General features: G+C 39.5%; 1 protein-coding gene across 9 annotated transcripts in view; it reads left to right on the top strand.

The window, feature by feature from the left end:
* sytl2a (synaptotagmin-like 2a) overlaps positions 1–16,195 on the top strand; it is a 156,596-nt gene that overhangs the window by 102,269 nt on the left and 38,132 nt on the right. For 3 of the 9 annotated variants that reach the window (XM_067986277.1, XM_067986276.1, XM_067986275.1), the window contains exons 7-9: positions 9,159–10,049; positions 12,920–12,991; positions 15,461–15,886. In XM_067986277.1, the coding sequence (XP_067842378.1) occupies positions 9,159–10,049; positions 12,920–12,991; positions 15,461–15,886 (1,389 nt within the window). Of the gene's footprint in view, positions 1–9,158; positions 10,050–12,919; positions 12,992–13,014; positions 15,887–16,195 lie in introns of those variants that run through there. The other 6 variants (XM_067986273.1, XM_067986274.1, XM_067986272.1 and 3 more) reach the window with 4 other exon arrangements.

Raw genomic sequence — 16,195 nt, 5'->3', positions numbered from 1 at the left:
TAGTATCTTTGGTTAACAAAAATCTATCAATCTGAGATTTAAAATTAACAATTGAGCTAGCATCAACTACCGTTTGCGGAAGAGGATTTCAAACTTCTACCATCCTTTGCGTGGAGAAGTGCTTCCTAAGTTCACTCCTGAAAATCCTGGCTCTAATTTTTAGGTTATGACCCTTAGTCCTAGACTCTGCAACCACTGGAAATAGTTTCAATCTGTCTACCCTATCAGTTCCCCTTAATATCTTGAAAACTTCGATCAAATCACCCCTTAATCTTCAAAATTCCAAGAAATACAACCCTAGCCACATCCTGCCAATTTGAGTACCTGCCCATTATTTTTTTTTTATTCGTTCACGGGATGTGGGCATCGCTGGCGAGGCCAGCATTTATTGCCCATCCCTAATTGCCCTCGAGAAGGTGGTGGTGAGCCGCCTTCTTGAACCGCTGCAGTCCGTGTGGTGACGGTTCTCCCACAGTGCTGTTAGGAAGGGAGTTCCAGGATTTTGACCCAGCGACAATGAAGGAACGGCGATATATTTCCAAGTCGGGATGGTGTGTGACTTGGAGGGGAACGTGCAGGTGGTGTTGTTCCCATGTGCCTGCTGCTCTTGTCCTTCTAGATGGTAGAGGTCGCGAATTTGGGAGGTGCTGTCGAAGAAGCCTTGGCGAGTTGCTGCAGTGCATCCTGTGGATGGTGCACACTGCAGCCACAGTGCGCCGGTGGTGAAGGGAGTGAATGTTTAGGGTGGTGGATGGGGTGCCAATCAAGCGGGCACCCCATCCACCACTCGCCGCAGAATACCCAGCCTCTGACCTGCTCTCGCAGCCACAGTATTTATATGGCTGGTCCAGTTAAGTTTCTGGTCAATGGTGACCTCCAGGATGTTGATGGTGGGGGATTCGGTGATGGTAATGCCGTTGAATGTCAGGGGGAGGTGGTTAGACTCTCTCTTGTTCGAGATGGTCATTGCCTTGCACTTATCTGGCGCGAATGTTACTTGCCACTTATGAGCCCAAGCCTGGATGTTGTCCAGGTCTTGCTGCATGCGGGCTCGGACTGCTTCATTATTTAAGGGGTTGCGAATGGAACTGAACACTGTGCAGTCATCAGCGAACATCCCCATTTCTGACCTTATGATGGAGGGAAGGTCATTGATGAAGGAGCTGAAGATGGTTGGGCCTAGGACACTGCCCTGAGGAACTCCTGCAGCAATGTCCTGGGGCTGAGATGATTGGCCTCCAACAACCACTACCATCTTCCTTTGTGCTAGGTATGACTCCAGCCACTGGAGAGTTTTCCCCCTGATTCCCATTGACTTCAATTTTACTGGGGCTCCTTGGTGCCACACTCGGTCAAATGCTGCCTTGATGTCAAGGGCAGTCACTCTCACCTCACCTCTGGAATTCAGCTCTTTTGTCCATGTTTGGACCAACGCTGTAATGAGGTCTGGAGCCGAGTAGTCCTGGCGGAACCCAAACTGAGCATCGGTGAGCAGGTTATTGGTGAGTAAGTGCCGCTTGATACCTTCCATCACTTTGCTGATGATTGAGAGTAGACTGATGGGGCGGTAATTGGCCGGATTGGATTTGTCCTGCTTTTTGTGGACAGGACATACCTGGGCAATTTTCCACATTGTCGGGTAGATGCCAGTGTTGTAGCTGTACTGGAACAGCTTGGCTAGGGGCGCAGCTAGTTCTGGAGCACAAGACTTCAGCACTACAGCTGGGATGTTGTCGGGGCCCATAGCCTTTGCTGTATCCAGTGCACTCAGCCGTTTCTTGATATCACGTGGAGTGAATCGAATTGGCTGAAGACTGGCTTCTGTGATGGTGGGGATATCGGGAGGAGGCTGAGATGGATCATCCATTCGGCATTTCTGGCTGAAGATGGTTGCAAACGCTTCAGCCTTGTCTTTTGCACTCATGTGCTGGACTCCGCCATCATTGAGGATGGGGATGTTTGCAGATCCTCCTCCTCCCGTTAGTTGTTTAATTGTCCACCACCATTCACGACTGGATGTGGCAGGACTGCAGAGCTTTGATCTGATCCGTTGGTTGTGGAATCGCTTAGCTCTGTCTATAGCATGTTGCTTCCACTGTTTAGCATGCATGTAGTCCTGAGTTGTAACTTCACCAGGTTGGCACCTCATTTTTAGGTACGCCTGGTGCTGCTCCTGGCATGCTGTTCTACACTCCTCGTTGAACCAGGGTTGATCCCCTGGCTTGTTGGTAATGGTAGGGTGAGGAATATGCCGGGCCATGAGGTTACAGATTGTGCTGGAATACAATTCTGCTGCTGCTGATGGCCCACAGCGCCTCATGGATGCCCAGTTTTGAGCTGCTAGATCTGTTCTGAATCTATCCCATTTAGCACGGTGGTATTGCCACACAACACGTTGGATGGTGTCCTCAGTGCGAAGACGGGACTTCATCTCCACGAGGACTGTGCGGTGGTCACTCCTACCAATACGTCATGGACAGATGCATTTGCGACAGGTAGATTGGTGAGGACGAGGTAAAGTAAGTTTTTCCCTCGTGTTGGTTCGCTCACCACCTGCCGCAGGCCCAGTCTAGCAGCTATGTCCTTCAGGACTCGGCCAGCTCGGTCAGTAGTGGTGCTACCGAGCCACTCTTGGTGATGGACATTGAAGTCCCCCACCCAGAGTACATTTTGTGCCCTTGCTACCCTCAGTGCTTCCTCCAAGTGGTGCTCAACATGGAGGAGGACTGATTCATCAGCTGAGGGAGGACGGTAGGTGGTAATCAGCAGGAGGTTTCCTTGCCCATGTTTGACCTGATGCCATGAGATTTCATGGGGTCCAGAGTCAATGTTGAGGACTCCCAGGGCCACTCCCTCCTGACTGTATATCACTGTACCGCCACCTCTGGTGGGTCTGTCCTGCCGGTGGGACAGGACATACCCAGGGATGGTGATGGAAGAGTCTGGGACGTTGGCTGAAAGGTATGATTCTGTGAGTATGGCTATGTCAGGCTGTTGCTTGACTAGTCTGTGGGACAGCTCTCCCAATTTTGGCACAAGTCCCCAGATGTTAGTAAGGAGGACCTTGCAGGGTCGACTGGGCTTGGTGTTTTGCTGTTGTCGTGTCCGATGCCTAGTGGTCTGATGCCGGGTGGTCCGTCTGGTTTTATTCTTATTATGCCTACTCTCTGTCTCCTGCCGCTCAGCCAATTTCCTAACCAGACCAATAATTGGCCCTCAATTCCATTGGCTTCAACTTTAGCTAACAGTCTCATATGAGGGACTTTATCGAATGCCTTCTGGAAGTCCATATAAACAACATCCATAGACATTCCCCTGTCCACTTCTTTCGTCACCTCTTCCAAAAAAAATTCAATCAGGTTCGTCAGGCATGCCCTACCCTTTACAAATCCATGCTGGCTCTCTCTGATCAGCTGAAAATTTTCAAGGTGTCCAGTCACTCTGTCTTTAATTATAGACTCTAGTAATTTCCCGACAACAGATGTTAGGCTAACTGGTCTATAATTCCCTGGTTTTCCCCCTCACCTTTTTTAAATAGCGGAGTGACATGCAATTTTTCAATCTAAAGGAACAGTTGCTGAATCGAGAGAACTTTGGAAGATTATAGTTAGGGCATCTGTAATGTTCTCGTCTACTTCCTTTAAAACCCTGGGATGGAAACCATCTGGTCCTGGGGATATAATTGCAGCAAGACCTCCTTACTCTTAGCCTTTATTGCAAGGGGGTTGGATACATACCATTTGCCTGCCTAATTGCTTGCTGTGCCTGCATGTTAACTTTCTGTGATTTGTGTACAAGGACACCCAAATCCCTCTGACTACCAACATTTCTTAGTCTCTCACCTTTTAAAAAATATTCTGCTTTTCTATTCCTACCAAAGTGGATAATTTCACATACGTTATACTCCATCTGCCACCTTCTTGTCCACTCACTTAACCTGTCTATATCCCTTTGCAGCCTCTTTTTGCATCCTCCTCACAGCTTACTTTCCCACCTAGCTTTGTATCGTCAGCAAACTTGGATACATTATACTCGGTCCCCTCGTCTAAGTCATTGATGTATATTGTAAACAGCTGAGGCCCAAACACTGATCCTTGCACACCCCACCCCCACCAATAATATTTGGTGACATTTTGCACTCACAATGTGAAGACTGTTCCTATTAGGAAATGGAATATTTTCCATTTAAAGCACCAAATGTCCACATCAAATGCTCCTAAGTCAGTTATAGCATAGTTAGATGCAGAGTAAAGCTGACTCTTAGCTAACCAACGATACCTTATCCCATAGATGAGCATCCCTTTACTGTCACAATTTGAGATTGTTCATTCTCTACAGTAGCAAGTTCTGAGTGAGATTGCCAAAATCAGATTATCATCCCATAAATAATAAAAATAATATTTGAATTTATTTGGATCCAAAATTTTTTGGGCCACCATTCCAATGGTTACACCAGGATCTTGCCCGCTGGTGCCTGCAGGCATTGCCCCTGCTATAGTATGCAGGCTAAGTGGGATGGCATCTCAGTTGTATGTGGCTGGCGGGTGCTTGTGCCAGTATGGGTATATCCAGGGCACCCGCCTTCCCCATGTTGCTGGAAGCTCCAGCACCTGGCTGCCATTTGGAAGGGTTGTTGTCTTTTTTTTTCTTCTCCCCTTGCCCCCAGAAGAAACACTTTCTCCACCCTTTTTAACTCTCTTACTATCAAATTTAATTTCTGTAGCTTGGAGTCCTCCCCACCACCAGGGGGAGACCACTTGAGCCCCTCTGGAGCCTGGTATGTTCCATCTCACTGGGTGTACCAGCCTCCAGCCTTACATTGGATCCCACTGAGGTCGGAGAAGCAGGAACTGTCGGCCTGTGGAGCCTTTGCCCCTGGTTCCACCCCTTTTCCTCACTGGCCTTGTAAGGAGCAGGCGGAGGATCTACCTCTTAAAAGGTTGACCAGGAACACCTGGTGTCAGCAGAAACGTGGCTTATCTAGGTCAACGCCTATTTCTGGACCTATTGGAGATATGACTGGTCCACTGGACCAGCTCAGTAAATTTGGCCTGGTAGTGTTTTATCACATTGAAATGTCTCACCACTTTGTGTGCAATGAATCATCCTGCGCTGGATTAAAACCAGAAGTGAAAAAACAATGGCCCCAAAATTATTGTAGCTGGAGTAAGTCACATTTAGGGCTCGAGTCCAATATAAGCGCATCTCGCATTGCACATTATTGATTATTTTGCATTTAACATAATACCAAGTGGCATGTGGGCCTAGGATTGTAGGAATAGGATGATAATTTGGATTATAGTCACCCAGATGGTCATTTTACTTGACTAATCTACTGGAAATTTATCCTACGTCAAACAAGAAATCTTTTTTAAAACTGTTTTACTTTTCTATTTAAGGGACACTGCTTTATGGGAAAAAAATATGGCAAACTTTTTATGTTTGGGAAGGTTGAAGAGCTAAGACAGACATGTACTGTTACAATCACAGTGACGTGCATGAATAATGCAAGCCTGTATTTGATTGAATTTACTGTCATAATTGTGTCATGCATTCATAAGTTAACCTTTCATAATAACTTGCTTTTTCATGGAGAAAAACACATTTTACCAACAATCGCAGCATTCTGCAAATTCACACTTCTGCCAATAAAACATTACTTTATAAGTGTCTCTTTCATGTTCCAATTATACCTGCAACAGGTTTGAGACAAATTAAGATTTCTGTGAAAAGTTCAAGGTGCCAGGATACTCTTTATTTCCTCCCCACCCCCCCATACAAGAAAAAGGAAATTACACTTGTACTCATCCTGTGGGACTGGGCTGTAATTAGAACGACTTGGGGTTTTTGGCACCCTGCGAAATCCTTGTTCAGGTGCCAGTTGTGAAGACCCAGATATGCACAGGTCTTTATAATCTTCTAAACATAGCTTTTCTCTTTATCTCTCTGTTTCTCTCTCCTTCTCTCTTTCACTGACTCACTCTCTCCTTCACACTTTCTCTTTTACACTCTTTCACACTATCTCTCTCTCTTTGTCTGTCTGTATGTCTCTCTCTCTATCTCTTCTTCTTTCGCTCTCTGTTTACCTCTCGTTTTCTGTTTTTCTCTTGTACACATGTTCGTTCTCACGCATGCCTTTGTTCTTTTTTTCTTTGTTTTAACCTCCTTCTGGTTTTTGTCTTATCTACCCAACTTCCCCTCATTTTTCCTAAAGGTGAGGGGAGTCACAACTCCACCTCCCAATATCAGGATCAATCCATATTTCATTGAATGTGAACAATTAAAATGTTTTATTCGATGTATAGCATCAGTTACTAACCTGGCAGCTCATTAGTAATATTACATTTACTATTACCTTGGGTATTTTGACCTGTGGGTCATAAAGGATACAAAAATTCACCTGAGGGCCATTTTGTAACTGCATTTTCATTGGGGAACTTTAACCATCAGTAGCTTATTAAGGAAGTGTAGTTTCATTGGGACTAGCAGAAAGATGAAAAACAAGTTTAAGTTTGAAAGTAATTATTATTTTTCCTAATGCAATTCTGGCACCCTGTGAGCAAGGCTACTCATTGGAAATGTGAAATATTCTTTATTGTCCCATGTCCTTGCTAATATTAATAGATTAGGAATGAATTAGAGTATGCTTACATATGTAATTAGGATTTTCAATCAAATAATAAGCTACAAGGAATATTTTTGTCCAGATTTCATTTATCCAAACTAATGATCTTTAAGGCGTTTGTAGCTGATGTCAACTTTTTTTTTATAAAGTACATTTGAAGACTTTTGGCCTATTGTTGCAAAATTAATTGCATTATCCTATCCTAGCTGAAATATCTGTGTATGGTAGGCTATCATGGGCTAAACTGGTTACCTTTCTGTCATGTAGTTCTTTCCCAAGCAGACTAGCATATGAAAAAGGGATATATTGTGGACAGTTGATGAATTCTCATGTTTCAACACTATTCAGAACACTGATTGATTCGGTTGTTAACTTCTCCAAAGAGTCAGTTTGTGAACACTTTGCAGCAACAATAGCCAATTAAGAATTACTTAACTGAGAGCAATACATGTCTAGAGTAAATTTGCTTTTGTTAAAGAACACAGATAACATATTCTAAACGTACCCAGTAGATAAAGTGCCAGTACTTTTGGAAAAACAGGAAGTCTGTCTTTTAATGGAGCTAATGTACTTTGGAACACTTATTCTCTGCAAACAGAAAGCCTCGTTTGTGGAATAGTCTGATAGTTGTGTCTGATTTGAGCCAGATGGCTTCAAGTTTCAGTTGCAGGGCTGTCTGTCATTCAGATATGCATGCCACACATGTTTGCTAATTCTTGTCTACCCTTCACGTTGGGGATCAAAAATGATACTTCATGTCAGCCAATCATAGAGTTGCAGTTACAATTATAGTGCTGTTCAGCTAAAATGATGCCCTCCTGCCATTTCTAGGCAAAAAGGCCACTTGACAATGAGGGTTAGTTCTGTGCAAAAACTGAATGTAAAAACAGATTCATTAATTTTATAGTCATACGTAAGAAAAATGTTTGGGAGGAATCTTTAATTGGATTTTAAGAATTTTTTTTAAGAATACTTTATTCCTTGCTCCACCATTATTGAAAGTTATTCTTTCAGTGTTTTTTTAGTTTGGAACATTCAAGCATCATCATTCATTCATATGTTTTATTATTTTCAAATTCATCCATTTTCACAATACCATGTCTTTATAGGATAATTTTGTTTTTCTTCCTCCTTCCGGACTACCAGAGCTCTGGTTTTATATTGCTTTATGTTCCTTACTGGGAAAGTTCTTGGGGACAAGAACTTTTTGGGTACCTATGATCTTGTATGTGTATAAAACTTAGCTGATCAAGTCTTTGTGCTCTTCTCCATGAACCATTGCCTTTTTGATGGGAAAAGGGTATGCTGTGTCATTAATTGCATTGTCTCAAATCCTGAGTCATTAAAAAATGAAAATATTGTTTTCCATATAAGACAGCTAGGCAATAATAAAAAAGTAAGAGTTATGTATATTTTTATTTGTTTTTCCCATTCCCTATTTAAGGTCAGCACACGCAACTAGGAGCCATTGTACTATCAGTATTGCTGATCTATATCTGGGTTAGTCTTGGATGTTGATCGAGAGATACCTGCACTAAACAAAATCTGTACTGGATCAGTACTGCCACATACTGAGCTAGTACTGAATGTTCTCTGTACTAATGTCATCAATGCATGTTCCTACACATTCTTTAGCCTGCTATAGACATAACTAATCTAGATTAACTTCCAAATTGAATGAAGCCTCGCCTGTTACAACTATTTGGTATCAATGAATAGTCTAGTGATCGTTTGTCCTGCTCCCATTTTTTTTAATGATAGCGACTTTTAATTTTCTTTCTTGTTTCTCAGTTGTGTCTTTGTGCCATCCCAAATGACTTTTTGTATATACGTTTAACATAAGTGGTGATTTTCTGCTAACAACAACTTCCTATAGGTTCTAAGTGACTCACTTAATATCCCTAGTGTTATCTTTTTCCTAGTTTTCATTGCCTAATACAAATTTTGTCTATTATTTAGATGAGTCATTCTCTTTTAAAAGTATGCAATTGAAGTGATTCTGTTTGTCTAAATGTCTGTTGACCATTAAAATAGCTGGAGATTTGAAAATGTAAATTAGACAATTTAATTCTAAATCCAAGTTTTTCAGTTTTTAAATATTAACGGTGTTGAAATTTGCTGTTACATTTCCCACAAACATTAACAGTTGGAGGTTGTACAAGGATAGAAATAACAATTGCAAACTTCAGCAGAGAGGGGTTCTGGTAGAATTTATAGTTTTTCTTTTATAACTGCTGTAAATGCTTAAAATTTTCTTTATATTGTTCTTATAATTTAGATTTTGTTCTTTGTCATCATTCATTCTTTTTTTATCTGAATTTTGGGTTGTAGAAAATAATGTTTTATGTGGTTGTTTTTTTAAAAAAAAGTGTAGATTTCTAAATTTCTAGATTAACTTTTATAAACAATTGTTCTAATCTCACAAAATTATAACCTTTTATGCAATTGTTATTTACTGATTAGTTTTGATGATGTAGTTGCCTTATTGAAATTGTCTTTATCCTTGCCCTTGTATACCCTTGTTTTTTTCCAGAGAGATTATCTCACCCAAAGGATAATGTTTCCAGATTACATTTTCCCTCAAATGAATTTTTTGAAATTGAAACTAAGAAACAATCCCCTACAGAGAATAATAATCATTCAGAAATGCATCCGGTGCCAAAGCCAAGAACTATTTCTTACAAACTGCAAGACTCTATAACCTATAGCGATCGCCTTAGCACTGCACCCGGACTCAAGAATTGGAATGGTTTTAATACCAACTCCACAACTCCTAAAAGCATTTTGAAACGTAGCCCAAGTTCAAGCTCCAATGATTCTGAAATTCTACGCATCAGTGTTCAGGACTCGAAAAGCAAGATCCCTGCCTCTCCTCAAACCATCCTAGAAGGAGCAACAGAGCTGAATCCAGCTGTGGAGAATGAAGAATCGCTTGCATCCAATAGTCATGAAAGGTCAAAACAAGTTAGATTCTCAACAAATGTGGATGAAAAGAGGATATCTCAGACATTAGAGCCTTTTGGTGCAAATAAAGTTTCCGAAATAGGTGAAGATTGTCTCCTAGACACTGATTATATAGAGGAAATAGATGAAGAAAATACAGGCGGTACGGACAGTGCAGGGGAAAATGACAGTCCACGTAATGCCAGTGGGATTACTGATCTGCATCATCTGTCTTCTCCTTTACAAACAGACCCATTGTACCTGAACCAAGATGTAGTTAATACTATGTCCAACTCAGACTTTCAGTCCATTCCAGCAACAAATTCAAATACAACAAATTATACAAATAGTAATTTACCAAGTTATGGTTCTGGTAGGCTAACAAACCAAGTCCATGAAATGGACACAGGTGAGATACTAACGGAAAAGGAAACCAACAGAGGATTGAATCCTGCATTAAATCCATCCCATTACAGTGTTGGTAAGATGGCTATTAAAGATCGAAAATATGCCAATCAGTATTATGCCAATCATTCTCTTATCTACTGGTGGTATGATTACATATTGGTTGATTTATCTGTTCAAACTTCAACTTTCTTCTTTTAATCTCACTGACATCTAATATTCTAGGAAATTGTTGTAATACCTTTTGGAAAAATTGTAATACAATGTAAAAGAAGAGGGCAGTTACAACTTATTTCTTTGAGGATAATTAGAAAACCGTAATATTTTCTAAACAAACTTTGCTGCCATGATAACTTGCATAAACACTTTATCATTTCACCACTTCATTTGTTACTGTGAACAATAACATTTGTTTTAAGTTAACTAATCACCACAGTTGTTATGGCAGCATTTCAGAACATAGAGTGTCTGAAGCATGAAAGAAATGGATTTTAAGATAATGATAGCTGGGCATAAAAAGGAAGTTAGCAATTAATAAACCACATAATCTATATCTCTTGTAAACATTTAAACCAAACTATGACATGAATTGGAGAGATCACTGTTTTGGGAAAGGTATGATAGACCAGACAAAAATAAATCATAGGACTTCGGTCCCCATAGATTGCATTTCTTATCTTGAAGCATAAGTGCTGACTATGGAGAGCAGAACTGAGGTACACTGTGCATGCGCCTTCAATCTGAGACTAAGCCTTTGTCTTGCTAGGGTTCAGCTGAATTCCTGACTTTGCCTGTAGAGCTCATCTTGTCCATGTTTTGTATCCAGTTAAATCAGAGATTCATGTTTCTCACAGGCTGCTGAGCTACAGTGACTGATGAAGCAAATTACTGGAGCAGGGGAAATTTGAATTCTCTGACTTAACTGCAAGCTTGGAGTTTTATGGACATGTGGGTCACCTTAAAATGTTTTTGTTTTATGTACTACTCTGAACATGCTTAGTTTTATTTACCCTTTCATGCTTATTTTAAAATTAATTTCTCCATTTTAGATTCTCCTATATGCCACTAGCAGCAAGGTCCAGCAATAACTCTGACTTGATTCTTTTGTTAGGAAAGACTCCTTGCTGAAGCTTGTTGCCTGAAATCTCTGATCTAAGTGGCTGCAAATGCAAATTACTGGACTGGTAATCAGGTTATGGCAATGAGTTGATTCCTGGTGAGACAAACAACTCATCTCAGATTAACAGTGGGTATCAGTTGCTCTCCTTCTGCTCCATCCCATGCAGCTCAGCATCTATCTATTGAAGCTTAGATGAAAATGCTGCAAGCAAGCTACTTTGTATGGTTTGGGAAGTTATCATATTTGGCAACATTATTTGTCTTTATACGGTTACTGATATTACAAAATAGTGTTGCCAAACCATTTTCTCTCTTTATTTCCAAGTGCATAATCTGATGATATAAAATGCATAATCATATTACTTGCTCATGATGTGACAAAAAGGTCATACACCTCTTCTGGCTTTTCTCCTCTCAAAACAAAAAAGGTTGCCAGGCAGTTTTTTTGTGAAGACGGTGCCTCTTTAAAGCATAGGTACCCCTTCCCCAACTCTTCTAATTTTTTCTATTATCTATTGCAACAGAAGTGTCTCCTTATACTAATGTTGGCAAATGGTAAACTGTAGTTGGTGGCTAGTCTCAACTGATTTCTTTTAACAGAGCCATTTGATTGCTTACTATAATTTGAAGTTTTCTGTATAACTTGTGAAGAAAATCCAAATATAGTAATCCTTTTATGTTAACTTGAGGTGATACTTAAGCACATGAAAGCTTTTACTTTCTTGATGTTACTTCAGGCATGAACTTGTAATATTTTTTATTTTTAAATATCTTTTATTAAGTAAGTATTCACAACAATGTTCTAGATATGTATTTCTCTCACTAAGACTTTATTTGTTTTATGTTCATTCATATTTACATTTTTGAGCCATCTTTGCCCAGGATAATTATGTATTTCTTCATTAACAATGCAGTTGGCCATGTGCACTCAAGTTAACCTGATCTCGGTAACGTTGACCTATATTTTCCAAAGTAAGATTATTGAGAACTAATTAATCCATCTCAGTACAATTTTGGCAGGTATATTGGACTGTTGGGTTTTTTCCACTTCTGTTCTCTTTAGCTTGCAGTTTTCATCCATTAAAATGAAAATCACAGGCTGGTAAGCACAGAAGCTGAAAACCCTGGCCTTGGTCTCTGCACTTGCAACTGGAGAGGTGTAATGTAAGGATCTTACACTCTGTCATAAACCTGCCCCACGTTTAAAATCTGATGACCTGTAAACATCAGCATATTTAATCATTCTAACCAAAATATATTTCAGCAGTAAACTCACATTAGCCTTGTTTTTTTAACTAGCCAAATAGCTCAGAATCTGAATCAACAGCATTGAAAGGCTTGTATTCCAATTGGTTTTGGGTGATATTAGAAGTCCATTGTTTGGAATGTCTATATTATAGTTTATTAAAATAGAGTGACAGATGTTTAATAATATAAGAAGTATATTAAAGTTAAACAGTTTTTCATTATAAGTAGCCTTATGATTTAATATGGATGTAAGTTGGTTTATTTATTCAGAAGAATTGTTTTAGAAAACCATAGCCAAGAAGCTGTTGACAATATAAACAGATGAGCTCTTAACATGTTTGTGTCCTTCCTCTGTCTGTCGTTTTAACAAAGGCATTAACCTATTTAAAGTAAATGGGTCAATGCTTCTTAATGGATAGATGAATATTATGAAAATGTTGAGCATTCATCTGCTAATAGCAGCATTAATTTTTAGCCTCATGCCATCGTAATTCAGTGACACCATTTGAAATCCACTTGTTTTGGTCGTCTGCCTCTCATAGAGGAATAAATGATGTATTCCTATTTATTTCGTTACAGATAAGCGGATACTTCACACTGACTTTGAGTCTCCTCAGGTGTCTGATCAGCAGCCGACAGAAATATTCCAAGGTAAGCGTGTTAATTTTGCAACGCCTCTCTTCAAGACTGCACCAGCAGAACAAAGACATGAAGCTCATTCTTCACAGTCCCAAATGCTTGATAAATATACTACTGAACACATGAAGGCAGCTGATGAATCCATATCAAAGGTATTAGATTGGTTCACCAGAAGTGAAGAAATGCCATCTGTAAATACAAGGTTGGAAGAAATGAAAACTCCACCTGAACCAATAGTAGAGAGCAAGCCTAAAGCTGTGATAACAGTACATGCAAAACCAGATACTGAGTTTTCACATATTGAAACTGATGTGTTTACAAAAAAGTCCAAAGTGCTGCCATACATAAACCATGAAATCCAAGGACAAGAAGAACAAGAAATCCAGTTGCAGAAAGTTCAAACTCAGATAAAAGAGAACATTTTTGATAAATCTGTAACCCCAGAACCAATATTTTTGGAGCATATAAATAAAGCTGGAACAAAAAATGATTTTGAGATTACTTCCACAGTAACCGAGAACATTGTCCAATGTTCCAATGATAATCAGCAGCACGTCGAACTGGAGCAAAATGAAGAGTCAGAACAAGGGCTATCAGTTTTAAAACCCTTCTCAGAGAAAGGGAGAGTTGGGGCAAAAAAAAGTGCAATTAGTGGACAATCAGAAAATACTCAATCAACCTCAGAGGATGTTGATTTTTTACTCATTGCTTCTAATAAAAATAGTGCACAAGAGACTAAAACAACACCAGAAAGTACTAGCTTGAATATCGAAGAACCTAAAACTTTACCAACAATTGGCACCAAAGATACAACAAAGGAAAAACCTACCACTATTAAATTGTTTTCACCAAAACATAAGACTTCATACCAGGAAAATAGTTTTGCAAATGCAGTGTTTGGAAAGTTAACCAAGAAGGACAATACTTTTGATATGAAGTCATTTAATTACAGGTCATTACTGTTGGCAAACAAAGAAACTAATCGAGTGACTACTGAAAATTTATGTTCTACATTTCTCAACAATGGAGCTGTGCAACAAAACGAGTTACCAGATTTAGACCAAACCAAAGCCAAAAAAGAGCAATCTAATGATGAAATAAACCAACAAAAGATAAATGTAAATGAAAAAGGTCAAGTAACTACAAGATATGAGAACCCTTTCTTGGAAAACGAAGGGCAAGGACCAAAAGAAATTGAACATACACCTGTATACAATGCTCAATCAGCTTCAACAGAAAACATAGCTCTTAGCAAAACAGAAACAAACAATCCACCTACCGAGCAGAATGAACAGGAAAGCAATACTTTACAATGGAAAAGAAATTTTAATGTCCCAGATTTGGAGCAAACATCGAACAAAGAAGAAAATAAAACTGAGGTGAATCCCCATTTGAAGGGGAATGACGTAAATATAATTCCTGAAAAAGAAAAACCTTTCACTATAGTTTCAATCAAGAAAAGAATATATGAAACATCTGATGATCCTCATCTCAGTCACACAGAGTTCACAAACCTAAGAAACTTTTGGGGCAAAGGAACTAAAAGTCATGATGATGATAATGCTCAGTCAGTGCTTCCAAACACACCAGATGACAAACATCTGATGATCACAAAAATGGCAACAAGAACTGAACCAGAGACGTTATTGAAAACAAACTTCCTAGTGACTAGGAATCCAATACCTGTCCGGAGAATTATAACTTTACCACCTTCTAACTTTGAAACACCTGAAGAACCCACAGAAAATGAAAGTACAAAAACCCAGGGATACAGTGGACCAACTATCCAAGATAGAATGCAACAGATACTCCTACAGAGACAATCTCAAACTGAGAAGAAAAGATTAAACACCAAATATTTCCCCAAGGTTCTCCCTACAGAACCTGGAGAGATGAAAGTAAAATTTAAGAAAGCAACTAATGCATCAAATGAAGATGAACTTTTCCCTACTTTCAGTGATTTCCAGAAACATTCCTCTGAGGTAGAGGAAGAAGCTCAAGAAAGAACAATTTGTCAACCAAAATTAAAGGAGCTAAACACTTTGAATATTGGATTGCAGAAACTACTTTGGGAAAAAGATGAAAGTGGAGCTTCACCTGTTGAGAAACCAAATAAATATGAAGTTTTGCAGCCAGAGAACCAGGCCTTCTTGCTTAGTGACAATGAATCAATTGATAGAAAAACTGCCAATTCACAACCTTTATTGGAAGATATAAACCTAAGGAATTTATCAAGTGGACAAAACTCTTCTAAGGAAATTAGAAATAATGAAGAGCCTCACACTTTTGTTTCAGGATTTTCTCCAGTTACAGAGGAAAATACTCCAGAAAAGAATGGGCACAATGTTGACTCATTACACAACAGAATCCAGAGTATTCTGAAACCAACTGACATATCTTATCAGGATGAAAATTTACCAATTAAGCAAAGTTCTCCCAATAAAGTGAGCAATAATGAAGAAAATCTTACTTTGTTTGCAGGACGTTCCCCGATTATAGAGGAAAATGTCATCCCCCAGAAGAAACTGAACAATGTTGAGTCATTGGATAGCATGATCCAGGGTATTCTGAAGCCAACTGACATGTCTTTTCAAGAAGAAAAGACATCACCCGTTAAAAGTGATAGAGATGCTAAGTATGATGAAGGCTTAGAAATAGGTTTGGATAAGGATAAGAGAGATTTTGAATTACAAGATGAATTTCAAACTGGGCTGAATCTTCCATCTGGAATTACCAGGACAAGCACCTTCAAGGAAAGTGATGATGGTCCTATCAAAAAATCCACAGAAGTGCTCGAGTCAGATATGCCTTATAATTCTGATCAAGATGCTTCACCGAGAAACGCATTTTCAAACCATTCAGGAGGAGATGACCACTTACATGCTGAAACCTGGAGAAGTTCACTCAGTGAGCATCAGCATTAATTTTTCTGTATTGGCACAATAGGCTGTTCTGTTTCTTTTCCTTGTGATTGGGTTACATTTTCTATCTACTTTTGATCTTGGATATATTGTAGCTGATTATACATTTCCACCAATCATCTCTTGATTTATATAGATACTGGGTTTAACTATGGGTTGCTTTATATGGCAATGATAGATTTCAAAAAAACACTTACAGTGCTAGCCTGGTTCCAGAATGGGAATAATCAAGGTTTCTTGTTGACTTGCCGTGGAGTTACAGAAATTCAGTTTCCTTTTATTACCAAGCGGGTGT

The sequence above is a fragment of the Heptranchias perlo genome, chromosome 6 (genome assembly GCF_035084215.1).
Source record: "Heptranchias perlo isolate sHepPer1 chromosome 6, sHepPer1.hap1, whole genome shotgun sequence".
Taxonomy (NCBI): Eukaryota; Metazoa; Chordata; class Chondrichthyes; order Hexanchiformes; family Hexanchidae; genus Heptranchias; species Heptranchias perlo.
Note: the sequence above shows the minus strand (reverse complement) of the source record. Positions and strands in the feature narration are given on the sequence as shown.